At 55.1% G+C, this 24,337-nt stretch overlaps 4 protein-coding genes across 8 annotated transcripts; 2 read left to right on the top strand and 2 right to left on the bottom strand.

Moving 5' to 3' along the window:
* Positions 1 to 20: 20 nt before the first annotated feature.
* Positions 21 to 918, bottom strand: FIMP1 (fertilization-influencing membrane protein 1). The gene is made up of 4 exons (XM_055408818.2): positions 855 to 918; positions 368 to 526; positions 165 to 252; positions 21 to 42 (listed from the first exon to the last, which is right to left on the bottom strand). The coding sequence occupies exons 1-4, from the start codon at positions 916 to 918 to the stop codon at positions 21 to 23; spliced, it is 333 nt and encodes a 110-aa protein (XP_055264793.2).
* A 7,499-nt stretch (positions 919 to 8,417) lies between these two features.
* Positions 8,418 to 12,745, top strand: DOC2A (double C2 domain alpha). 2 transcript variants are annotated; one of them, XM_088833101.1, is made up of 10 exons: positions 8,418 to 8,926; positions 9,289 to 9,368; positions 9,663 to 9,737; positions 9,853 to 9,962; positions 11,460 to 11,586; positions 11,668 to 11,727; positions 11,800 to 11,963; positions 12,105 to 12,186; positions 12,271 to 12,367; positions 12,458 to 12,745. In XM_088833101.1, exons 1-10 carry the CDS (start codon positions 8,662 to 8,664, stop codon positions 12,601 to 12,603), a joined length of 1,206 nt encoding a protein of 401 aa, XP_088689227.1. In that variant the 5' UTR covers positions 8,418 to 8,661; the 3' UTR covers positions 12,604 to 12,745. The 2 variants fall into 2 exon arrangements, with proteins under 2 accessions (XP_088689227.1, XP_055265787.1); XM_055409812.2 differs by having other exon boundaries at positions 12,271 to 12,745.
* A 250-nt stretch (positions 12,746 to 12,995) lies between these two features.
* On the bottom strand, positions 12,996 to 21,497 carry INO80E (INO80 complex subunit E). Of its 3 annotated transcripts, XM_088833105.1 has the most exons (8): positions 20,627 to 21,495; positions 20,400 to 20,470; positions 20,171 to 20,223; positions 17,649 to 17,727; positions 17,443 to 17,554; positions 16,949 to 17,065; positions 14,147 to 14,239; positions 13,452 to 13,585 (listed from the first exon to the last, which is right to left on the bottom strand). In XM_088833105.1, the coding sequence occupies exons 1-7, from the start codon at positions 20,705 to 20,707 to the stop codon at positions 14,168 to 14,170; spliced, it is 585 nt and encodes a 194-aa protein (XP_088689231.1). In that variant the 5' UTR covers positions 20,708 to 21,495; the 3' UTR covers positions 13,452 to 13,585; positions 14,147 to 14,167. The 3 variants fall into 3 exon arrangements, with proteins under 3 accessions (XP_055265796.1, XP_055265797.1, XP_088689231.1); XM_055409821.2 differs by lacking the exon at positions 14,147 to 14,239 and having other exon boundaries at positions 12,996 to 13,585; positions 20,627 to 21,494; XM_055409822.2 differs by lacking the exons at positions 14,147 to 14,239; positions 16,949 to 17,065 and having other exon boundaries at positions 12,996 to 13,585; positions 20,627 to 21,497.
* Positions 21,355 to 24,102, top strand: HIRIP3 (HIRA interacting protein 3). 2 transcript variants are annotated; one of them, XM_055409811.2, is made up of 7 exons: positions 21,355 to 21,485; positions 21,563 to 21,683; positions 21,802 to 21,916; positions 22,362 to 23,341; positions 23,443 to 23,611; positions 23,693 to 23,791; positions 23,875 to 24,102. In XM_055409811.2, the coding sequence occupies exons 1-7, from the start codon at positions 21,421 to 21,423 to the stop codon at positions 24,036 to 24,038; spliced, it is 1,713 nt and encodes a 570-aa protein (XP_055265786.2). In that variant the 5' UTR covers positions 21,355 to 21,420; the 3' UTR covers positions 24,039 to 24,102. The 2 variants fall into 2 exon arrangements, with proteins under 2 accessions (XP_055265786.2, XP_088689226.1); XM_088833100.1 differs by having other exon boundaries at positions 21,563 to 21,685; positions 21,802 to 21,920.
* Positions 24,103 to 24,337: the final 235 nt, after the last annotated feature.

The raw sequence follows: 24,337 nt of genomic DNA, 5'->3' as shown, positions 1-24,337 counted from the left end.
CAGGGCTCTCCTCCGGCTTTTTAGGCCCCTTTCTCACAGCTTCTGTGGGGTGTGGAGATCAGAGGTTGGAGGTCACGCTGCCTCTCTGGGCTTTGGGTCCCTCAGCCTCTTCCCGAGCAAGGTTCTGGTGGGCAGGGGGTGAGGGGGTGAGGGACAGGCCTTACATGTGAGTGCAGAACTGGAAAAGCAGGAAGAAGAAGGCCACCAGCAGAGCACCCACCAGGATGTGATGGAAGAGCCTGGAGTCAGAACCTGCTTGACAGTGACGGGGAGACAGGGGACCCTGGACTTGCCTCCAACCGAAGGGCCAAGGGCAGCCATCCTCCATGCCCTGGCCAGGAGGGCAGCCCCTTATGCTGGGTCATACCTGAGTTAGCAAAGATGACAGGTTTCTCTCCAATGAACTGGGCCACGGCCAGGAGCCTGGCTTGGTCTGAGTCTGGGTAATCAAAGAAGTCAGGTCTGTCTAGGAAGAGCGGAGACTCTGCTCCCCAGCCCGAGGCCTTGGCACTGTCCAGACTGGGTGCTGCGGACACAGAGTGAAGTCTATGAAAGAGCCAAGCAGAGCCCTGCACCCCACCCAAGAGGCTGAGACACACCCAGGACCCTGCCAGGCCACACAACTTTCGTGTAGCTGTCGAGGGCCTTGATTTTGTTCCCAGAACTTCTTAGGGGTTGGCTGAGCCCTCCAGGAGAAGGCCTATGCTGGGCAGGGATGATGGGAGAGAAGTGTGGAGAAGAAAGAGAAGAGCCCAAGCGTGGCCTCCCAGCCTCTGGGGGCTGAGGGGGGAGTCGGTGGTGGCATTGACCCTGATCCCCAACCTTCCTTCTCCCCACTCTTCCCAGCTTCCCACCTGATTCTACGGGCCCCAGCCTGAGCAGCCACATCCACACCCACACCCACTGCCCTGGCCTCATCACCCCTCCACTCCTGTGACGAGGTGAGAGTTCTGTGATGTCACAGACCGGATCCATTCTGATTACACACTCTAGAGTGAGTGGAGAGAGGAAATGCTAAGATCCAGGACCCTCCCCTGCAAGCCCCTGGATCCAGAGGGAGAGGCTGGGGCTCATAGAGCCTTCGGGTTGATGCTGTTGATAGAACAGAAAGAGGGGAAGCCCCAGGATTTACAAATGAGGAGCTTGGTGGGGCAATTTGCTGAAAGCCAGAGGAAAGCAGCATTTGTATAGCAGGCACAGTGGATTGGTAGGGGGGATGGAGGACAGGGCTAAATATCTCCAGTTACCCCCTTGATCGACCGCAGATAGCATTTATTGAGCACTTGCTGTGATGCCAAGTACTTTTCATGGACTGACTCTTTTAACCATCCTAACATCCTCTGAGGTAGGTACTATGTCCTCATCTTACAGAGGAGCGAGCCAAGACAGAGAGCGGTGATGTAGGCAACACACACTTCCAAAGGGCACCTATGTTTCTCCCTGGGCCCCCTCCTCGCCTTGTGTCCTCAAATACAGGGGCCCAGGGATCTCCCCCATGCCCCAAACATCCATCTCTTGATGCTCCGCTGAGGACAACGCGGGGGTTAGCCAGCTAGAGAAACAACAGGCCTCTCCGCAAGGTGGCAGCAGTGTCTATGCCTGCCTGTTTCTCTCTCCTTGCCTAGGGAAGACATGGCTCCCAGTTTCCAAGCTCTCCCACCTCATCCCATCAGGTTGCCTCAGGAAAAGATATCGTTGCGGGGAATTGCAGACATGGGGGTGGTCAGAGGAAGTCCCCTGACCCATCTCGGGGCAGATCTCTTGGTCATGCCTAGAGGCTTCGCAGACTCCCCATCTCTGGGGAGGCTCCCCCACGGTCCATTCTGTTTCCCCTTTCTGGTTTTTTCTTTCCCCTTGTTTGTCACTTTCCAACAGCCACTTTCCCTCTTGTGGGCCTCCCTCAGCGGGTAATAGCTAGCTCCCCTTCGATTGGCAGGTAGGCCTGTCTGTCAAACATCTGTCCCGCCCCATCCAAGCCCAAGGAGACTTCAGGGTCTTCTTGGTTTTGCTACACAATTGCCTGTTCAACAGCCTCTGACAAGTTCCGTGACATGCCCCACGTCAGACATGTGTCTGTGGTGTGTGAGGTCCTCTGTCCTATGGAAGAAGGCTCCTTCCTCCACTGGATCCCCACCTTCAACTTTCCGACCCTCAGGGACTACCCACCTATTCTCCTCACAGCAACCCTGGGAGGGACTTGTCAGGGTCAGCTTCTACTTCCTAAACAAGGAAAAGGTGCAGAGAGAAAAAGAGGGGAAAGGAGGAGACGGACTAACATCTACGGGGCCTTCTGCGGGACTGGCTCTGTGTGTGTGTGTGCTCAGTCATGTCCCACTTTGTGACCGCATGCACTGCAGCCTACCAGGCTCTTCTCTGTCCATGGGATTTTCCAGGCAAAAGTACTGGAATTTGTTGCCATTTCCTTCTCAAGGGATCTTCCTGACCCAGGGATTGAACCCTACATGTATCTCTTCTCAGAAAAAGGAAGTGACTTGCCCAGTGTCATGTGAGGGGCAGCAGGGACTCAGCCTGATTCCTAGCTCTGGCCCAGGGCTCCCTCTGCAGGCCTGTAGGCAGTTGCCCTCCAGGGCTTAGCTGGGAGAAGGGGTCCTGGGAGAAGGGGTCCAGACTCTTAATTTAGCCTTTGGAGTGGATTTGACAGTTTCCTGAGTTGCCTCAAAGGAACACAGCTGTCCTCTCTGCCAGAAAAGGCCCTTTGGACACAAGCAGTGAATTATCCATTCATTTATTCATCCAACCATTAAATAAATGTATCGAGCTCCTGTTATGTGCTGGACTCCATTTATGGCTTAGATAGAAATCACAAGGGCATGGTCTCTGCCCTGGGGGACCACAGAGGAGAGAGAACTCAGGGATGCACGTTATTTGAGTGTAGACAGACTAACCCTAAGAGGCTGTCTACACTTTCTGTCATTGCTCACTCAGCTTTAATGCATCCTTCAAACTTTTCACAACTGGCTTCGTCCCCACCATTCCACTGAAGTCACTTCCGGTCAGTGCACCAAGGGCCCCATATCTTGCCAAGTCAAACCCTTACTTCTCTGTTGGTTCTGACTTTCAGCAGAGTGCACACATTCCTGCCTCTAGGCACTCACTGATTTTCTTGACTCCTCCCCCTCTAAGCTGCTCTGGCTTGGACCTTCTCTTTTCTATCTATACCCTCTCTCTCTAGGTGATCTCATCCAGTCGCATGGCTTTAAATACTATCTATATGCTGGTGACTCACAGATGTATATTTCCAGCCCAGCCCTCTCCTCTGAGCTCCAGACTCCCCTACCCAACTTCCTGCTTCATGGCTTTGTCCAAAAACATCTCAAACTCAGTAGATTCCAAGCACAGCTCTCAATTCTCCTATCCCAAACCTGCACCTTCTTCCCATTGCAGCAAACGAGCTCGCTGTTGTTCTAGATGTTTTGCTAATCATAAAAACTTAAGAATTGCCTCAAACCCCTCCCTGTTTCTCTCCTAATAAACCCATAATCAAGGCCTGTTGCTTCAGGACTTCCCTGGTGGTCTGGTGGCTAAGGCTCTACGCTCCCAATGCAGGCGGCCTGGGTCTGATCCCTAGTCAGGGAAGTAGGTCTTGTGTGCTGAAACTAAGAGTTCCCAAGGAGCAACTAAAAAAAAAAAAAAATCCAGCAAGTTATGACCAACCTAGATAGCATATTAAAAAGCAGAGACATTACTTTGCCAACCAAGGTCTGTCTAGTCAAGGCTATGGTTTTTCCCGTGGTCATGTATGGATGTGAGAGTTGGACTGTGAAGAAAGCTGATTGTCGAAGAATTGATGCTTTTGAGCTGTGGTGCTGGAGAAGACTCTTGAAAGTCCCTTGGACTGCAAGGAGATCCAACCAGTCCATTCTAAAGGAGATCAATCCTGGGTGTTCATTGGAAGGACTGATGCTAAAGCTGAAACTCCAATACTTTGGCCACCTCATGCGACGAGTTGACTCAGTGGAAAAGAGTCTGATGCTAGGAGGGATTGGGGGTGGGAGGAAACGGGGACGACAGAAAATGAGATGGCTGGATGGCATCACCGACTTGATGGACATGAGTTTGAGTGAGCTCCGGGAGTTGGTGATGGACAGGGAGGCCTGGCGTGCTGTGATTCATGGGGTCGCAAAGAGTTGGACATGACTGAGCAACTGAAAAAAAAAAGAAAAAAAGTTGCCTCAGCTAAGACCCGGCACAGCCAAATAAGTAAGTAAAAAATATATATTTTAAAAAGAACTGTTGGCTCAATTTTCAAACTAAATCTCAAGTTCATCTACTTCCCTCTTCTCATTCAAGCCAACCCCATGTCTCATTTGGCTTATTGCAAAGTTTTGTGGACTGCATTATCTCTATCCGCTCTTCCCCCATTGAGAACAAACCAGAACACACGGATTCACTACTTAAAACCCTCCAGTGGCTTCCCTTGAAACTCTTACCCTGATCTGTGAGTCTCTTGTCTACCTACCCACTTCAGTTCTTTCCTGGCTTCCCTTCCTCAGCATACCTCAGACTTTGCACACACCTCTGCCTCCCTCTCTCTTGCCCCCTACTTGACCCAGAAATTCTTCCTCATCTCCCAAGTCTCATCTGAGACAACACTTTCCCTGGGAAGGAACCTGAATTTTCTGACCATCCCCCATCACCGCATCAGTCTCACTGCACTGGAGTTGTCTGTGCATTTGTCTATTTCCCCTGCAAGCCTGTGAAACCAGAGATCATCGATCTTGGTCATAGCCGTAGCACCACAATATAGAGTAGGTATTCAATAAATATTTATTGGCTTAATGGATGGATGAAAAGCCTTTCCACCTCTAGACATACCAGGGCTCAGCACTGTCTGTATGTCCCCCTGCAACCAGCCAGCACTCCAGCCTCATCCTCACCTTCCTGCAACAAGGCTTTCTGGATGCCCCATGATGGGTCCGCACTAAGCCCCATGAGAAGAAAGCAGCAGAGAAGCAGGTGTGGGCTTCTCGCCCAGCTCGTCCCTCCTCTCACTGCAGACCTAGGTCTGCTTTTCCTCAAACTCACCAGCTCTGATCACAGATAGCATCTCCCTTAGTCCTGCCTCATTTCTTATCCTGGAGAAAGTCAAAGGAAGCCTTATGGCTGCTTTTATTTTAAAAAGATATTATTTCAGGGTTTCCCTGGTGGCTCAGTAGTAAATAATTTGCCTGCCAATGCAGGAGACACAGGTTTGATCCCCAATCTGGAAAGATCCCACATGCCGTGGAGTCACTAAGCCTGTGCACCACGACTCTTTAGCCTGTGCTCTAGAGCCCGGGAACCACAACTATTGAGCCCACCCCTCAACTACTAAAGCCCAGTGCCCTAGAGCCTGCGCTCCACAAGAGAAGCCAGTGCAAGGAGAAGCCCGCACACCAGAGAGTAGCCTCTGTTCCTTGAAACTAGGGCAAAGTCCAAGCAGCTGTGAAGACCCAACACAGCCAAAATAAATACATAAAATTATCTTTAAAAAGATGCTATTTTAATGTATTCTTTTGAGTAGGTAACATATGCACATGGTACAAATAAACATTTCCTATTCCTGCCCTCACCTGCCTCATGACAGCCTCCTCAGTGGTCACCTGAGCTACCATTTTCCTGTGCAGCCTTCCATAAATTTATGCACAAATAAACATATATAAGTTGTCTCTCTTTTTTTACTCAATGGCAGTATTCCAGTCATGCTCCTCTGTAGCTTACTTTTTTCAGTTACCATGAGATTGTGAAGATGATTCTGTGTAAGTACCTAAACAGCCTCATTGTCATAGCTGCATGCTACTTCATTGTGTGAAACTGTGTCATAACTGATTGAATCAGATGGACACTTAAGTTATTTCCAATCTTTTGCCATGGCAGATATGGTGCAGTTGATAATCTTGAGCTTCTATTATTTTGCTCATGGGCCAAATCCTAAAAGTGGAATTTCTGGATCAAAGAGTCTAACAGTGGTTACAGAGATGGTGCCCATTTACTCACAGCCTCATCAACATTGTGCGTGAACATTTGCTCTGATGTTTACCATGTGATCAGTGACAAGTGGTATCTCAGTGTAGTTTGGTGTAACATTTCCTTTACTTAAAAAAAAATGGGATAGGGACTTCCCTGCAAGTCCAGTGGTAAGGCTCCACCGTCCCACTGCAGAGGGCCCGAGTCTGGCCAGGCAACTAAGGTCCTGCATGCCACACAGAGCAGCCAAAAAAAAGCGGGGTGGATGAATAGTTATACTGGGTTGGCCAAAAAGTTCATTCGAGTTTTTCCTTAAAATGTTACAGAAAAAGACAAACTTTATGGCCAACTCAATATCTTAGCCGTTTTCAAGCACCAGATTCAGCAATATTAAGTATATTCACATTGCTACACAATTTAAAATCACAATAGTTAATGATGACAACCTAGTGCCAGGCCCAGCTTGGGATAGCCTCTGTTCCTCAGTGGTAGTGGAGACAGAAATGTAAACAGGCATGACATACCAGCATCACCAGAGCTGAGGCTGTAAGAGCTCAGGAAGCTGGGGGCTGGGTTGGGGGTGTGGGGGATGCATCTTAGGAAGAGGGGGTCCAAGGTGCCCTCTGAAAAAAGGAAAGATCTTCCAGGCTGAGGAACTTGGGTGAACAAAGTTCTGCAGGACTGAGAGACCCAGGTATGTTCTAGGAACTGCAAGTAAAGTTCCTGAAAGCCAGCAAGATGAATAAGGGGGATGAGACGGGAGAAGTCACAGTCTTAGGCTGAAGGACCTTGAAGGTCACCGTGAGGACTTTGTCATTGGGGGCTGGCAAGTTTGGGAGAGAAGAGAGCCAAGATCAAAGACTGGAGTTAGACTGACAGGTAGGTGCTGGGCTCAGGTGAGAGAAGGAGAGGAGAAGGAAGGCCTGCAGGGCTCTGGGGCATTTAGAACGAAGCCCTGTGCCCCGCTGCACCTGAGGGTCAGACTGCAAGTGGGAAGGTGAGAGAATGGATTCCCAAAGGAGATGCCAGCCCTAAGCAGCAGACAGGGATCCTCGGGAGCTGGGTTGGGTCCAAAGAAAGAAGCCTGACAAGTCAAAGGATGGAAGCGTGAGGTGAGCCACAGCCTCTGGCCTCAAACTGTGAGGTTTCCCAGCCAGGGGCCGGGGCGCGAGATCGCAAACCAGGGACCGCAGGAGGATCAGATCCCCTTACCCAGCCCGCTCCTGGGTCATTGCGGTTCTCTAAGCCCCGCCTCACAGGCCCCGCCCCTACGGATATTGATAGGGGAGGCTAGACACCCTCCCCCCTCCTCCGCGGGGGAGGGGCGTGAGGACTGGCGAGGTGCGGGGGGGGTGGTGGGTAGGATGATCCGGCGTCGCCATGGCAACTAGGCCGGTGGTCTGCCCTGGAGACCCGGGACGGAAGCTAGCAGAGAGCTGCGGAGCGAGGCTCCGCGTGCTGGGCGCGGGGGCTCGGGTCTTCAGGGAGGAGTTGGGGAACACCGGGCTGTTCTCGCTGAGGGTTCCTGGTGGCGCAGGTTGTCCGTGTGTTTGCGAGCGTGTGTCTGCGAAGTTCTCCGGGGTAAGTGTGCCAGCGCGTGTCTGGGTTTGTGCATGACTGTGAGCGTGCGCACGTGGGCACAGGCGTGTGCGCGGGAGTGTCCGTGCAAGATGCGTGTGCCAGCCTGCCCGTGAGTGTTTGTGCCGCCGGGTGCGCTCCTTAAGTGTGCCGGGGAGGGCGCCGGCGGGAGAGTCCCGCCCCCTCCCCAGCCTCCGGCCGCCCCTCCCCGCCCCCCGCCACCCGCGCCGGCTGCCTCCTAGCCTCCACCTCGCTCACCCCCTCCTCCCCGCACTTTCTCCGGCTCTCCCTCCCGCTCGGCTCAGACTGCCGGACTCGGCTCTCTTCTCGCCGGCCGCCCTGGGAATCGCCGGCCGCCACCGCCCAGCCCGCACCCGCTGGCCCCCCAGTGCTTGGGCACCTGTTGGAGGCGCACAGATAGGTGCTGGGGGCTGGGCTGCCGGGGACGAGAGGGTGAGGGTGAGCGTGTGTGTGTAAGCCTGTGTGTGCCTCCGGGGGGTTTTCGGCTCTCCGGAGGCTGCAGTTCCTGGCTCCGCTGGAGATCCGATCCCAGGAGGAAGCATCTGAGGTGGGGGTCCCCACCTTGGGCCGCAGGTGGGGGACCAGCCAGCAGGCAGACCCTGAGGGTGAATGAAGGGACTGTGGGAAGTGAGAACCTAAGGGGCGGGTGACACCCAGACCAGACCAGCGCCTGGTGCAGAAGGATGGCCAGAGCCTCAGAGAGGGAGAGGAGGGGGCTTATGGGGGCCGTTTGAGGGGTCGGCAGGGCCCAGAGCAGACAGAAGCCCAGAATGAGGGGCAGGAACTGGGATGAGGACAGGGGACAGTCTAGAGGTAGGTGGGCAAGGTTGTGCTGGAGCCAGGACCTCTCTTCGGGCAGTGGCTGCCAGCCTGGCCCCCAGGGAGAGCACAGCTCAGGGTCTGGAGGGCCTAGGCCTCCTGCCTGCCCGTCGGCTGGCACAGGCTGCCCTCTCCCTCAGCGCCCAGGAAGGGAGGCCAGTGAGGGCCCTCAGACCCTGGTGGTTGCCGCCTGGCCCTCAGCCAGCAGACAGGAGGTTTGAGGACTCAGCCAGCCCGGGGCTCACGCTCTCTCCCTCCCCAAGCTAGGGGTGCTTCATGAGGGGCCGCAGGGGCGACCGCATGGCCATCAACATCCAGGAGCACATGGCCATCAACGTGTGCCCAGGGCCCATCCGGCCCATCCGCCAGATCTCCGACTACTTCCCCCGCCGGGGACCCAGCCTCGAAGGGGGTGGCGGGGGCTTCGGAGAGGCCCCTTCTCATCTGGCCCCCCTGGCCCTGGCCCCCCCGGCGGCCCTCCTTGGGGCCACCACGCCCGAGGAGGGAGCCGAGGTGGACAGCTACGACTCGGATGATACCAGTGAGTCTGGGGGCTTGAAGGGCCCAGGGCACTCCTGGGGGCCTCCAGGCTGGTGGGAAGGGCCTGGGCTCTGCTGGGGGTGGGGAGGCGGCGGGCACTGCTGCCACAGCTGCAGTCGGAGTGGAGATTACAGCTTCAGCAAGGCTCAATATTCAATATTTCTGCTGAGACACTCAACCACCCACACAGCCCCAGTTGCAGCCCAGCCAGGGACCCAGACGCGCACAGGCTCGCGGGCTGACAGCCGCAGACACGCACGCACTTTCACGGCTGGCGCACAGAGCGGGGCTGCCCACCCGGCTCTCACACACACCTTGTCTTTCTGCACTCGCTCAGGTGAGCTCTTCTCTCTCTTCCTCCAGCTGCCCTGGGCACGCTGGAGTTTGACCTTCTTTATGACCAGGCTTCCTGCACTCTGCACTGTAGTATCCTCAGGGCTAAGGTGGGTACTCTCTGCCTCCCCCTGCTGGCCTCCTATCCTGAGAGGGGTGGGTTTCCGTTCTCCCTTTCCTCGTGTCTGACTCTGCGCCCCATGGACTCTAAAGTCTATGGAATTCTCCAGAACAGAATACTGGAATAGCCTTTCCCTTCTCCACTCCCTTCCCTTCCCCAGGCCTAATTCCTGCTCCTCCCCTCCAGCCCCTAAGTGTCCACACTGTAGAGAGACAGAGAGGGAGAAGGTAGGTGGGCTGGCAGGCCTGGAGCTCACAGCCGTCTTCCGTCTCGTCCTCCCCAGGGCCTCAAGCCCATGGATTTCAATGGCCTGGCCGACCCCTATGTCAAGCTGCACCTGCTGCCTGGAGCCTGCAAGGTACTGGCTGGCCTCTCCCCTCCACTAGTCCCCCCAGCTTGTGGGTTCCCAACCTTTTCCAGCCTCTGTGGGTCTGGAGGACATGTACTGTGAATCCTTCATCCCCTCACCTAAGGCCAATAAACTAAAAACTAAGACTCAGAGGAACACGCTGAATCCCGTGTGGAACGAGGACCTGACGTATAGCGGGATCACAGTTGATGACATCACGCACAAGGTGCTCAGGTGAGGGGTCCATCCTCCCCAGTCCCGAGCATTCCAGCTCAGCACCTCCTTGGGGACAGCTCTCATTGGAACCTTCTTTGGTTGGCTGACCCACCTCCCCTTAAGCCATCAGATGCTCCAGAACCATCAGTGGCTCCCCACCCCGCTTCAGGAGCAGGCCAAAATGTTTCCCTGACTTTCCTGCCACCCCCCTCCCCCAAATGTCTCCTACTGCTCCTCCGAGGACTGCCCTCTTGTGAGGGTTCTTCACTCCCGACCTTTGTGTGCTGTGCCTCTTTCTGCCTCCTCTCTCTGCCGGCCTGAACCCCACTCGTCATCCGAGGCTCTGCCTCCTCTTGCAGTCTTTCCCTGGACACTGGGATGCCTTCTCAGAGTCCCTGACTCAAGTCAGACCTATGAGCCTGTTGTTGCCCATGTATCCCTGACATCTCTAAGGAGTGAGGTCTCAAGGGACAGGATGGGAATGAGGTTCAGGGAGGTTAAGTGACTCGCTCAAGGTCATGCCATCGCTGTGTGGCAGAGCTGGGAACTGAACATCCCTACAGGACAGAGCTGTTCAGAAGCATCACAGCTGAAGGCAGGGCAGGGGGCTGTGGAGGGGGATGGATGGAAGTAAAAGCAGTATTTTTTAAGTTATTTGGTTCTGTCAGGTCTCAGTTGACCTTAGTTGCAGCATGTGGGATCCAGTTCCCTGACGAGGGATGGAACCCAGGCCCCCTGCATTGGGAGCATGGAGTCTTAGCCACTGGACCACCAGAGAAGTCCCAAAGCGCTATCTTTTAATTCCTGGGCTCATGAGTATCTCCTAGGCTGGCTCCTGCTCCACAGAGTAAAGGACAAGGGCTCCAGAGGGGCAGGAGTGGGCTCCTGGTCTGACTGCACAAGGCTCTTCCAGGCCCTTCTGGCTCTGACGTCCGATATTCACCAGCGCACACGCTGTGCACGTTCAGTTGGATCGTGTCCCCAGGCCCTGAATGGAGGCAGTTATGTGTGTGTAGTGGGGAGGGGGCAGTGTTCCCAAGAGTTGTGAGGGTTTCCTCAGCAAGCTGAGCAGGTCCTGATGGGCAGGGACAGCCTGAGCAGCTGGAAAGGGAGGGGCTGAGGCACAGGCAAATCAAAGCATCCTCCCCAAGCTCCAGGCCTGGTGCTGGAGATAGCTGTTTTACAAGTGAGGGGTTTCGTGACTCAGACAATAAAGGATCTGCCTGTAATGCAGAAGACCCGGGTTCAACCCTTGGGTTGGCAAGATCCCCCGGAGGAGGAAATGGCAACCCACTCCAGTATTCTTGCCTGGGAAATCCCATGGACAGAGGAGCCTGGAGGGCTACAGTCCATGGGGTCGCAAAGAGTAGGACACAACTGAGCGACTAACAACCGAGTATTGAGAGCAGAGCTGGGACCAGTCTCGGGTGCTCAAAATTCAGTTGGGACCTTTCTCCCACCTTGGAGTGGGGCTCAGATACCCCAGGGGGCCTTGACCCTACAGTTCCCCACCAGGATCTCCGTCTGTGATGAAGACAAGTTGAGCCACAACGAGTTCATCGGGGAGATCCGAGTACCCCTCCGCCGCCTCAAGCCTTCACAGAAGAAGCATTTTAACATCTGCCTTGAGCGCCAGGTCCCGGTCTGTGTGGGGCAGTGGGGTACCACGGCAAGGGGGCCCAGGGGAGACCAGGTTTCCAGAACTTTCTCTCCACCCCCTCAGCTGGCTTCACCCTCTTCCATGTCTGCGGCGCTGAGGGGCATCTCCTGTTACCTGAAGGAGGTGAGCCACTCACGGGGACAGCTTCTGGTGGGAGGTGGTGGGGGTGCCGCTGACCCCCATGTCTGCCCGCAGCTGGAGCAGGCGGAGCAGGGGCCAGGGCTGCTGGAAGAGCGTGGGCGCATCCTACTGAGCCTCAGCTACAGCTCTCGGCGCCGCGGGCTGCTGGTGGGCATCGTGCGCTGCGCCCACCTGGCTGCCATGGATGTCAATGGCTACTCCGACCCCTATGTCAAGACGTGAGCTCCTGCCCTGTCCTGAGGCCTGTCCTCCCCTCCCCAGGGACGTGCCCCCAGCCCCATCCTCCTCTGGGGTCTGGCCTGTCTCTGACCTACCTGCCCCCAACCCCCCCAAGTCCCATTCCCCCCACTCCTTGGCAGGTACCTGAGGCCAGATGTGGATAAGAAATCCAAGCATAAAACATGCGTGAAGAAGAAGACGCTCAACCCGGAATTTAATGAGGTGAAGGGGACCGAGACTGGAAATTGGGGGGGCGGGCTGGGGCTGGGGGCAGTGCCTCACGGAGTGTGCCCTGCCCTGTCCCAGGAGTTCTTCTACGACATGGAGCTCTCCACTCTGGCCACCAAGACTCTGGAAGTCACAGTCTGGGACTATGACATTGGCAAATCCAACGACTTCATCGGTAAGGGAGGAGCCTGCCGGGTGGTGCCCGATGGAGGGCAGCCTGGCAGCCAACCAGGCCCTGATCTTGCCTGCCTCTGCTGCTCCCCAGGTGGCGTTTCCCTGGGGCCAGGCGCCCGGGGAGAGGCCAGGAAGCACTGGAGCGACTGTCTGCAGCAGCCGGACACAGCCCTGGAGCGCTGGCACACTCTGACCAGCCAGCTGCCCCCCGCGGCTGGGGTTCTGCCCTCAGCCTGAGTGGCCCCCAAGGGGGCCGGGTCCAGTACCCAACCTTCGCACGAGTGTGTTGCACGTTTACACGGGGTGGATACCCCACCCCACACTACCTGTCTTATTTCGTGAGAGTCTCCGTGACGGTGGGTCTGTCTTCTTGTGAGGGACTGTGGAGATCTATGTTCACATATGCAAACTTCCTTCTGCCTGACTTGCTACAACCTGCAAATATGCAAACTACGCATCCTGAGCACACCTGCGGGGGGCGTCCAACAGAGCCCGGGGCCCTGGCTGCTGCTTCTCTCTCCTGCCCCTCCAGGCTGCCCGTTCCCCTTCCCTACAGGAGGAGGTCGGATTAGGGGGGGTGTGGAGGAGAATGTTTCCAAAAACGGAAAAGGACAAAAACAAAGAGCCACTTCTTTAATACACAATCTTCATTTAAAACATAACACACACACACACACACACACAAATACCTAGCCCTGTACAGCTGCCCTTTTAAGTGGAGGGCCACCGCAGGGTCTCTCTCTCTGAGAGGTAACAGATGGCCCTGGCCACTCCTTTAAATAACTGTCCTCTGGATCGGGCTGGGATGTGAGGGCAGGACTCCTGCCCTCCCTGGAGAGGGTCCACCTTCTGCGGGACATTCATGCATGTTTACGCCTTTTCTGATTGTGTCCGTGGCCGTAGCATGGCAACTGGGCGTCAATAAACTTCTCTGCAGAAGTTGGGGGCTCGTGTGTGCTGGCACTGAGGGGGCTGGGCAGGGGTTGGGCAGTGGGGCTCACTCCGGGATGTCGATCACCAGGTCGTCGTCCCCGTCCAGGGCGTCGTCCCCGCTGCCCGCGTCACTGAACATCTGCCGAGGGACGGCGCTCAGGATTGTAGGGGGGGGCATCTTGGGTGGGGGTAGGGGGGCCAAGGCTGCCCCCACCCCAGTCCCAGAGCCCCGGCCTGGGAAGGTCAGCGGCCCTCCCACAGGGCAGTCAGAGGGTCCCACCGCCATCTGCAGCAGGGGGAGAAACATAGGGAGGGCTTATCAGGGAGGCACTGGGAGCTCCAGGGGGCTGGCACTGCCCCGAGAGTTCTAAGGGCAGGGAAGGGGGCAAAGGCTCATTCAAGGGGCAGTGGACATACCAGGCCAGCCAAGGCTGGAGTCAGGGAACCTGCCCCACCTCAGCCCCTTCAGAGCCTCAAATCAGCAAGTGCCTGGGGGTGAGGGGTGGTGATGGAGGTGGTGATGAGGGTGGTGGTGGAGGGGGTCTCACAGGAAACCAGGAAGGAAAGGCTGGGCCTGGCCCTGGCCAGTAAGGCACCGTGGCTGCCCCTGTAGTAGCAGTCAGAGCTGGTCAGGAGCCTGCCTGCCTGCCTCTGGGCACCTCAGTTATTGCTGGCCTCACTGGCCTCCTCTCCCTCCTCCTCTTGAGGGGCTCACTGGTGCGGTGCAGGGTGTCCAAGGTCTTCAACCCTCCCACCATGTGAGGTTTCTACCTCTTATGTCTGGGACGGGCCCCTCTTTGGGATCCCCGCAGCCACTGGCCTGGGCCAGGCCCTCCTCTCAGCTCACCTGGGCTATGGGACCAGCCTCCTAACTGGAATCCCTGCCTTCAGCCTCTCCCAGATCCAGCTCCTCCTCCGCACTGCAGCCAGAGTGAGCTCTCTAAAACACAGACCTGAGCGTGTCACTCCTCCACTCGAGGGCCTCAGGGGACAGGCAGTGCCTGAGAACAGGCTGGTCCCTCCACCTGGAGTGCCCTTTTCTATGGGTCAGAAATCCGGCCCTTCTGATTGCTTTGTGCTGAGTCTGGGAAGTGGCCTCTGTCCAGCTCAACCCTCCAGCTGCCCCCCTGCCCCAGGTCCTTCTGAATCTTCCCCAGAGCTCTGGGGGCCTCATGCTTTGTCTGTAGGCACAAACTGAACACCTACTACGTGCCAGGTGACTTCCGCTAATGACCTCTGACCATTCTGACCACAATGGAAGGGAGGAGAGGTCATCGGCCAGAGGAAACGGAGGCCTGGAGTGGAGGTCTGAAGGCACAGGCCTCCCAGGTTCCCACCAGGCAGTGTCCAGTCTGGCCCCAGGGTGGGGGCAAGGCAGTGGTCTTCATGGTGGCCCTTCCGATTGCTTTAACTCATTCGGGCCCCGGGGGCCTACTCTCTGCTTCTCAAGGCATCTCCCCCACTCACTGCTGTTCCTGGGGTGGCATGGAGGGCCAGAGGGGGTTTGTACCTCAAGGGATGGGAGTCTGCCAAGACCGATGACAGGCAGGAGGCCAGCTCTGCACCGTGCCCTCGCACGCAGTGCCAGGCACCCATATGCACACACAGGACCAGATGCACTCGCGACTGAGAAAGCCAGCGGCATGGCTGTCGCCTCCTCTGGCCACAGCCCTTCGAGTCCCTACCTAAGTCCCCTCTGCTTGGATTCCCTCCATGGCCTCCTCAGTGTGACCCACAGCAGCAAATGTTTATCTGTGGCCTCCCAGGGGCCAGGTACTGGGCTAAGTGTCTTCTCTCTGTTGACTCAGTTCATCCTCACAGGGACCCCACTGAACAGAGAAGCAAGGTTCCCAGAGTCAAACAATCCACCCAAGTCACACAGCGCATGCGTGGATGAGGCCCAGGCTCCTGACTGACCTGCTTCAGTCTTCATAGTGTTCCCGCTCCTCAGACCTGCCCCTCCTGTCTCCTCACACCGCACAGCCAGAAACTTCAGTGACCCTCCCTCTCCTTGCAGAACATCTGGCTGTCTACAAGCCACCCTACCCTATATTCTTGCCAATGTTCTTCCCTCTCGCCACTCATGCTTCAGCCCAAACAACACTTTCGCATGCCCCTGCCTTCTTTTCACCACTGCCCCAGCCTGAATACCCAAATCTCACTCACCCTGGACTCAGATGTTACCTGTTCTTTGAGGCCTTCCCTGATATACCCTCTCCCCCACACACAGTGATTCATCTGGGCCCCTCTGCCCTGCATGTCTAGAACGTAGCTTCCTGACACACCTCCGCTTCAGGACCCAGAACCTCAGAGCCTCGGACTGCCAAGCCCACACCACGCCTCCACCCTCTGCTCCAGGTTTCAGCGGCCAGAGCCCTCTCCACCAGCCCGCCCCACAAGCCAGAAGCCAAAACCCTGCTGAGGAGAGTGAAACAGAAGCTGGGCAGTCACTCATTTTCCAGGCTCAAAGGCCAAGGTCATACAAGTGGCAGGGCTGGGGTTCAAACTCCAGAACCCACACTCCTGACTACCACAGGCATGCTCCCATTTCACTTCTGGCTCGAGTCTCGAGTCTACAGTCTACCCAATAGAGGGCCCTCAGACCAGTCCCTGTATCACTTTGGCTCAGAGCTGGAAGGGCCCTGTGCCCTCTGTGTCCTCATCTCTTCTGGCACTCAGGGTGCCAGCCTCTCCTCTCCATCGACCTCCCTGCCCATGACTTCAAAATATGCACCCCACGTGGCCCAGGCTCACACTAGCCAGTTGTCCTGGCTGCATTTCCAGACAGCATCTCAACATGTCCAAAGCCAAACTCACCTTCCCTCCCAAACCTGCTCCTTCCACAGTCCTCCCCGACTCAGACGGGCCACTCCACTTCTTCAACTGCTCAGGCCAAACCGCCTGGAGTCATATCCTTGCCCCTCAGGTGCTGCTCTGACTTGCACTCTGGTCACTCTTTTCCTCTGACCACACTGGCTTCCTTCCTAAATGAAACACTTTCTAGACAGCCAAAGGGCTGCTGCTCATTCCCTTTTAAATTTCTGGCCACCCAACTGTAACATGGATTCTTCACCTGAATCCATTTTTCTACACTGTGACCTATTTATCTTGCTTATTTTCCATCTATCCCTTTAAGAACGTGGGCTCTGAGAAGGTAGCGATTTTTGTTGTGCTCACTACTGTATCTGCACCTAGAATAGTGCCTGGTGCACAGGAGGCACTCTGTAGTTCTTGCTGATTTCATGTGGTCTGATCACTCCCTTCACATACACAATCTGAGACCTAGGGGGTCAAGGTCACGTGGTTTTTAAGTGGTGCAGCCTTGACTTCATTCTAGATTCCACAACTCCATTGCTCCTCGGAGGTTCCCTGGGATCACAGAACACCTGTGAAAAGGAGCTTGGCCTCCAGCAGTCTTTACTCTGTGTCCCCCGAGGCTGGGCTTGACCTGACTGGTGTTGCAGAAGCCAGGACTTTTGGGACCCACCCCTCAGCACCCAGCCCTGGGCTGGGCCCCTGGGAGCAGTCAGTCCCACATAAGTCCTTCATAGTTCTAGGCCAGGCTCCCAGCCTAGAGCCATCTTGAGCCTCCCTCAGATGGCTGTCCTGCCGTTCTTGGCCCCTCCCTAATGTCCCCCAAACAGGGTACCTTGAGTTTCCGGGGCAGGCGGGGCCGTTTCTCCCGCTTGGGCCTCAGGGGGCTGGGCTCGGGCAGCTGCAGGGCCAGGTAGTCAGAAGGGAATGGGGGGTAGGTGGGGGAAGCCAGCTGCAGGCAGGAGTGAGGGGATGGAGATGGGAAATGGAGTGGATGGGGTGGGGGTGGAGGGAAGAAATGCAAACAGGAGGAAGAATGGAAAAACAAGATATGGTGATGAGTGTGGCTCCTGAGAACAGACAGGAGGGGACAGCAGCAGGACTGTGTCCTGGAGTCTGCTCTCCTCAGTCACACCTGTCCCCCGTTTCTACACCAGAGAGGAGCGGGCAGCCCCGACTCATACCCCTCCGAGGGACACCTGCTTGCCACCCCCAGACAGATGTCCTTGGTGCTGGGCTGGCTTCATCCTGAGGCCCAGCCCCTCTGCCCAAACGATGCCCACCTTTTCCCAGGCATCAGACCATTTCCCACCCTTGACCCCAACTCACCGAGCTCAGGTATGGGGAGGGGGCCCTTGAGGCCTGAAGGGGAAACCCTGTTGAAGGAGGCAGGGAGAGGCTGGAGGGGGAGGGAGCACCCCCCAGCGGAGGGCTTCTCTTCCTGGAGAAAGGACAGGGGAGGGGGTCAGAGGCAGAGAGGTGGCCTGTACCCTCCCCACCTCCCAACTCCCCGAGAGAATGATGACTCGTCTCACCTCTTAGGGGCAGGTGTGTCTGACAACTTGGGTGTCCCCTCTGTCTCGCTGTTGTCTGAAGATGCAGTGGCATCAGAGTCTGTCAAGAAGGGCTGGTCAGTAGGGATGCTGAGGGGGATTCCCTATCTACCCCAGAGGGGTGTAATCTCAACTCTACAGAAGGGCTCTGGTGAACCTGAAGGGCACACAGGTGCTACTGTGGAGAGGCCCACAGCTTCCCCAGCTGCTTAAAATGCCCTTTACACCCTAATTCCTAGCTCGGCACCTCCATGCTAACACATTTGTCAAGCATATCTTATGTGCCAGGTTCTGACCAGGTGCCTGACATTTGCTGCCTCTCATTGTCTCCAGAAGTATTCCAGGAGGAAGAGGAGAGCGTCACCTCTGCCTTCCAGATGCAGTCCCTGAGGCTCAGAAATGAAGGTGTGGGACTGGAGCTTGTACCCAGGCCTCCGGCTCCTGACCATTTTATGCTCTTATTTGCCTCTGAGCTGTCTAACACTTACCTCTGCTCCACTCCCCACATCCAGGCTCCTGGCAATGTGCACCTTAAATCTTACTTTCACCTACTGCTCCCCATTCCAACTGACACAAGGTCAGGCCGCCACTATGTCAAAGCCACCTGCTCAGGAATCTCACCACTCCTGCCACTGTCCTCCCCAACCCTAGCATGACCTAAATGTAAAACTGATCACATCCTTACTGAGGTCTGCCAGCATTTGAAATGGTTCTTATTATGGCCTCAACCTACCTTTCTGGTCTCCCAACCACACTGTATTCACATCACACCAACCTGTTTTCTCAAAGCCGAAAGTCATTCCCCAGGTTGGGTATCTATCAAGAAGACCCATGGTTCACTTAACAAATAACTACTTACAGGTGAAATATACTATTCCCACTTGCGCTGCTCAGATATCTTTTAAGCAGCAGATTAAGTGCTACCTCTCTGAGAAGTCTCCCAGAATCCCTCAGGCCCAGCTGATGGCTGATTCTTCCATAACTCTCTATTCTCAATAGTCAGGGCTCTCCTTGCTGTGCCAGGTAGTGTCATGTGTGGCTATCTCCCTTACCACACTGTGGGCTTCTCTGAGATATAAAGGTGGCTTACATCTCTGGCTCTTGCTTCTCAGATATATCCCACTCTGACCATGAACATGCTGGGTTCCCTCATGCTGCCTATCCTGAAGTCTCCCTCGACAGGATGTTAACTGAAAGACCTCCAGGAAGGAACAGGAAGGCAATGAGAAACTAGAATAAAAGCTGAAAGTTTTGCCAAGAGGTACATGGGCTGGCCCAATTCTACTTCTCTGACCTCATCTACTGTTCTAAAATATGTAAGTGAATGGGTGCTGCATGTTTTAGCAAGATATTATTTACAAAAACAAGCAACCTGGCTGGCTGTTCGCTGATCCCTGCTTTAGATACCATGGAAAGGTGACTGCATGTGACTTGGCTAATGACAAAAAGAGGGCCACAAAGGCCAATCTTAGGGCTTTTTCAAACTGTGGGTATCATACCTAATAGTGGGTCACAAATTTAACACTTTTGAGGAAAAAAAAATCAGTCTAAAAAGTATCAGAACTGTGTATGGTAATCTTAATGTTGTTTTATTCAATTCTGTCTTATAAGTAAGGAAGTATGTGAGGGTCCGTCATGATGCAAAATATATTACTAATTGTCAACAGTGCTCAAAAAGTTTGAGAACACTGCTTTTTAGGCTTCACCTCTTCTGCTCTTCAAACAACCTGGTACACTCTTACCTCAAAGAATCTTCATTTGTGACTCCCTCTGCTAGGAAATCTCTCACTCATCTTCACAAGATAGGTTTCTTTCTATCTAGGTCCCAGCACAAACATTATTTCCTGAAAAGACCCTCTCTTGAAATGTTTCCTGCCATTTGCTTTTGTATGCTCTATAAACTAACCATGGCTTTTACATTTTTAACTTGTTGGTTAGAGGAAAAGACAAATCCAAAGAAAGATATCTCATGATGTAAAAATTTTATGAAATTCAAACTTCAGTGCTTATAAATAAAGTTTTATTGAAACATATCCATGTCCACTTATTTATACAACACCTAGAGCTGTTTCGGAACTACCATTGCAGAGCTCAGTAGGTGCAATAAAAATGGTTTATGTTCTACAAAGCCTAAAACACTTATTACTTGGCCCTTCTGCAAAAAAAGCTTATCAACCCCCACTCTATTCCAGTGACTACCACTTAACCCTGATTTTATTCCCTTCCAATCTAAAATTCTAACTTACTTCTTTGCTTATTTATTCCTGGCAACTAGAATACAAACTCCAAGAGGTTTCATCTATCTTGGTTACCACTGCATCCCGTGTGCAAAGCTCAGTGTCTGAAACACAGCAGATACTCAGTAACACTTCAGTGAAAGAACAGCAGAAGACGAGGGCCAGCAACTAGGCTGCCCTGGCCTCCAAGGCCTAAAGGGAGGGCCCAGGAAACTTGCTGGAGTGCCAGGAGCATGTCCTCCACCAATTTTTCATGACATTGCTCACCAGAAGAGTCTTCATCCACGTTCTCGTACTGCAGAAGTCGGTCTAGGAGGAAACTGAGAGAAGAGACCAGGAGAACAAGAGTGGTTATTCCCACTTCTGCAATGTCCTCCGGGCGGTCGCCTCGTCTAGCCAGCCTCATGCATTTGTGGCCCATTCCAGGATGGGGTCCGATTGCAGTACAGGAGCCACATCACCCTCGGGCTTCCTTCCTTTCCTCAGCATGTCTCACCTCTTGTCCCGGGACACCTTCAGCAATTTCCTTTGCGCCTTCCTCAGTTCCTCCTGGAAGCACTCGTGTTCCTGTACCACGGGCAAGATGCGCGCTGAGCCAACCGCCATAGTAAATTGGGCCTGGAAGCCGACCACAACTCACCCTGCTCCCTTCACACACAGGTAAACTGACGACCTACCGGCGCCAGGCCTCACCCCCCACCACCTTACCACCCCGGCACTCACGTAGATGAGGAATTTGAGTTTTCGCTTCAGATTCCGGTATTTCTTCTTGTAGTCCACTTCTCCGTCCGCCGGACCGTTCATGACCGGCTCCGACAGAAGCGCCTCAGCTGTAGTCCGGAGTCCCGCTACGCCGAGCCGGTTCAGCCCTGCCTCTCCCGCCTCAACTTCCGGGGACTCGGCAGGGCTGGCTCCGCTGGTACTACAACTCCCGGCGTGCCCCGCGCTCAGGGATCTTAACCACACGGCCTGCTCTCCGGAGCAATACCGGGAAAGGAACGTTGCTTCCAGGGGATACGTGAAAGATGGCGCCGAAGCGAAGCGTGATGTCACAAAGATGGAGGACGCTGGAGGGCGCCCTTAACTGATTCGAAATGTGTTTAGCGATTTGAAGTCACAAGAAGACATTTCCCCCCCTGAGATTCCTAGTCTTCAGGCGAGGACGCCCTTTTCCGTCTGTCCTTCAAAGTCACAGAGGCCTAGTTGTTGCCCACGATCACGAACTGAGGCAGCGTCGCGGTTTGATTACGTTACACTCAAAGGTGTAGCCTGTTCCAAATCGGTTTCTAACGAGAACTTTAAAAAGCGATTCCTTCTAAGAAAAGGAAGGAGCCACGAGACCCTCCAGCTACCCGGCAAAAGCAAGTTTTGTCTGGCAAATTTGGCCCAAGCTGCGCGCGACCGACACGCAACGGTCTCCTGCGTCACGACACTGCGCGTGCGCATCCTCCTGTCAAACGCTTGGACGGAGGCCGGGAAGAAAAAAGGCGGGAGCCGCCAATATCAGGTGGAGCAAAATGGCGCGGGAGAATGAGATGCAGGAGTTCACCCGTAGCTTCTTCCAAGGCCACCCGGACCTCAGGTGCACCGGAGGTTGGAGTTGGGGTTGGAAAGGGCAGGGGCGGGACAAGGACTCCGTCTTGACACGTGTTTCCGCAGCACGCTTACGCACTCCATCGTGCGGCGGCGATTCTTGGCTCACGCGGGCCGCGACCACCTGGAACCTGAGGAGAAGCAGGCGCTGAAGCGGCTGGTGGAGGAGGAGCTGCTGAAGATGCAGGTGTGGGCGTGACCCTGGGCCACCGCGGGCGGGAGTGGTGGCCAAGGAGGAGGGGCCTAAGAGGGGTGCGGCAGAGCCCTTCCTTGGTATACGTTTGGCTCTCTTGACGCACACACAGGTGGATGAAGCGAGTGCGAAGGAAGAGAGATTCCACGTTGGCAAAAAGGCGAAGCGGTCTCCCGCCCCTTGCCGTGACCCGGAGAGAAAAAGGTTACGCTTCAATTCAGAGTCAGGTTAGTGCCTTCTGCATAGTTGGTTCATTCAAAAAGTATTTATTGGACATGTTGTTTCCCGCGTAGCTCAGTCAGTAAAGAATCCGCCTGCAATGCTGGAAACCTGGGTTCAGTTTCTGGGTCGGGAAGAACCCTTGGAAAAGCAAATGGCAACCCACTCCAGTATTCTTGCTTGGAAAATCCCATGGACAGAGGAGCCTAGCAGGCTACAGTCTGTAGGTCGCAAGAGTCGGACACGACTTGGCGCTATCTTTTCTATGTCCCAAGAACTTAGATGAGGTCGCGTGGCCCAGGAGTTAAGAACCAGAAACACGGTAAACCGAGAGCTTTTTCCTACTGCCCTTCCTTCCATCCGTCAAAGCAGGATTCGAGGCAACCTGTCCCAAGTGGAGGGGGAAGGGACAGGAAGAAACCGTCCCAACCTTCTCATTTCTCCATTTTTCAGAGCCCAGCTCTACAGCCTCCAGTCCAGACCACCTCAACCCTTCAGCAAAGAATGGGATGGCAGCAGATGTCACTCCAAACGAGGATGAGAGTCCAAATCAAGCCTCAAAGAAAGCAACTGAGAGCAGTGATGAGGAACAGCAGAGGGACCTGACTGCAAAGATCAGATTAGAGGAGGTGGTGAAGGAGAGCAGTGAGGAGGAGGAAGAGGGCTCTGCCAGAAAGAGAAAGGTCTGGAAAGAAGAGAGCAGTGAAGAGGAGGAGGAAAAGGAGTCCAAGGGCAGGACTAGGAAGAAGCCCACAAAGACCAAGCAGGCACCAGGCAAGGCCTCAGGCAGTAGGAAGCAGGCTAGGGAGGAGAGTGAGGACAGTGAGGAGGAACCTGCCCAGGGCCCAGGAAAGAAAACAGAAGGAAAGAAAGGCGCTAAGAGCCACCAGGAAAGTGAAAAGGAGAGCGAGGAGGAGGAGACCCTAACCAAGAAGAAAGAGAACAGAGAGGAAGAAGAGGACTGGAAACCCACTGCCCAGAGCAGTGGAGGGAAAAGGTCAGTTCGGGAGGAGAGGAGCTGTAAGCAGAAAAGCAGGGCAGCACAACTTCTGGGAGACCGGGGGGACAGAGAGGAACAGAAGGGGAAAGCGGCAGCAAGCAGTGGCGACAGCAGTGAGGAAGATGAAGAGCCCCTAGCACAGAGGAAGCGCAAAGACAGGACCCAGGGGAAGGCTGGGAAAAGGCAGAGTGAAAGCAGCGAGGAGGATGAAGACAGCCCGAGGAAGGTGAAACCAAGTACTGGCAAGACAGCCAAGGAGGGCAGTATCAGTGGTGAGGCAAGTGACTCGGAGAAGGAAGCGCGTGACAGCGAGGCGGAGGGGAGCCCCAAGGAGAGGAAGAACCACCCTTCCAAGAAGAGCTCCAGGAAAGGCAGTACCCGAAGTTCCTCCTCCTCTTCTACAGATGGCAGTCCCGAACGTAAAGGCAGGAAGGTGAGGGTTGAAGATGGGGTGGGAAGCCACCCTCAGGGAAGAGGGAGACCCTGATTCCAGCCCAGAAGGCTTGGCTTTCAGCTGCTGTCTTCCATTGCCAGGCTGGCTCTGGTCGCTCTGATGAGGACCACCCCGCTGTGAGGAGGCTCAAGCGCTACATCCGGGCCTGTGGCGCCTATCGAAACTACAAGAAGCTGCTGGGTTCCTGCCGCTCACGCAAGGAACGCCTGAGTGTTCTCCGGGCAGAGCTGGAAGCCCTGGGCATGAAGGGTGAGGCTGGCTGTGCCCTGGGGGCCTCAGAGAGGGACTTGGCTGCTGGGGAGGGAGGATCATGAGCTGCTTCTGCTCCAGGTAACCCTTCCTTAGAGAAGTGTCGGGCCCTGAAGGAGCAGCGTGAAGAGGCAGCCGAGGTGGCCTCTTTGGACATTACCAACATCATCAGCAGTTCAGGTGAGGGGCTTCCTTCCACTCCCCAGGGGCAGGTAGGACGCAGACTTTGTCCAACAACTCTGCTGCTTTCTCCTGCCCTGTAGGCCGGCCACGCAGACGCACAGCCTGGAACCCTTCAGGAGAAGCAGCCCCACCAGGGGAGCTGTACCGCAGGACCTTGGACTCAGATGAAGAGCGGCCCCGCCCCCCGCCCCCAGACTGGTCACATCTGCGGGGCATCATCAGCAGTGATGGCGAGAGCAACTGAGCTCCCCCAGCCCCAGGAGGGACTCTCCTCTGGTAGAAACCATATACAGCATTCCTCTCACCACAACCCCAGAGCAGAAGCAGCTTTCTTCAGAGGACCCGCAGCCCCCATGGACACAAGCCGTTGGGATTCTACTTCTCAGCTTCACATTCTCAATTTACGGTGTTTACAGGGATTTATTTTTACAGACTCAATAAAGGAGTGTTTGAATCACCTTGTCAAAACTGGCCCCCGACTCTGTCCAGGAAGCTGAGGAGCAGCCATTGTCCCCCCTGGTCTGATTCCCTTTACTTTCTCTG

The sequence above is a fragment of the Moschus berezovskii genome, chromosome 27 (genome assembly GCF_049115385.1).
Source record: "Moschus berezovskii isolate FMDL1 chromosome 27, NW_MosBer_1.0, whole genome shotgun sequence".
NCBI lineage: Eukaryota > Metazoa > Chordata > Mammalia > Artiodactyla > Moschidae > Moschus > Moschus berezovskii.
The sequence above is the reverse complement of the archived record's forward strand: the minus strand, read 5'-3'. Positions and strand labels throughout refer to the sequence as shown.

Excerpts from the sequence above, each read along its gene's own strand:
- DOC2A (XM_055409812.2), top strand. The coding sequence starts at position 8,662 with ATGAGGGGCCGCAGGGGCGACCGCATGGCCATCAACATCCAGGAGCAC. Across the intron at positions 11,587-11,667 it reads GCCTTGAGCGCCAGGTCCCG|CTGGCTTCACCCTCTTCCAT; the intron begins GTCTGTGTGGGG and ends CCACCCCCTCAG. Across the intron at positions 12,187-12,270 it reads TCAACCCGGAATTTAATGAG|GAGTTCTTCTACGACATGGA; the intron begins GTGAAGGGGACC and ends GCCCTGTCCCAG.
- INO80E (XM_055409821.2), bottom strand. The coding sequence starts at position 20,707 with ATGAACGGTCCGGCGGACGGAGAAGTGGACTACAAGAAGAAATACCGG. Across the intron at positions 17,728-20,170 it reads CGTGGATGAAGACTCTTCTG|ACTCTGATGCCACTGCATCT; the intron begins GTGAGCAATGTC and ends CCTTCTTGACAG. Across the intron at positions 17,066-17,442 it reads CCTCCCCATACCTGAGCTCG|CTGGCTTCCCCCACCTACCC; the intron begins GTGAGTTGGGGT and ends TCCTGCCTGCAG.
- FIMP1 (XM_055408818.2), bottom strand. The coding sequence starts at position 918 with ATGAGGCCAGGGCAGTGGGTGTGGGTGTGGATGTGGCTGCTCAGGCTG. Across the intron at positions 527-854 it reads GCTGGGGCCCGTAGAATCAG|CACCCAGTCTGGACAGTGCC; the intron begins GTGGGAAGCTGG and ends CTGTGTCCGCAG. Across the intron at positions 253-367 it reads TGTCATCTTTGCTAACTCAG|GTTCTGACTCCAGGCTCTTC; the intron begins GTATGACCCAGC and ends ACTGTCAAGCAG.
- HIRIP3 (XM_088833100.1), top strand. The coding sequence starts at position 21,421 with ATGGCGCGGGAGAATGAGATGCAGGAGTTCACCCGTAGCTTCTTCCAA. Across the intron at positions 21,486-21,562 it reads CAAGGCCACCCGGACCTCAG|CACGCTTACGCACTCCATCG; the intron begins GTGCACCGGAGG and ends GTGTTTCCGCAG. Across the intron at positions 21,686-21,801 it reads GAGCTGCTGAAGATGCAGGT|GTGGATGAAGCGAGTGCGAA; the intron begins GTGGGCGTGACC and ends ACGCACACACAG.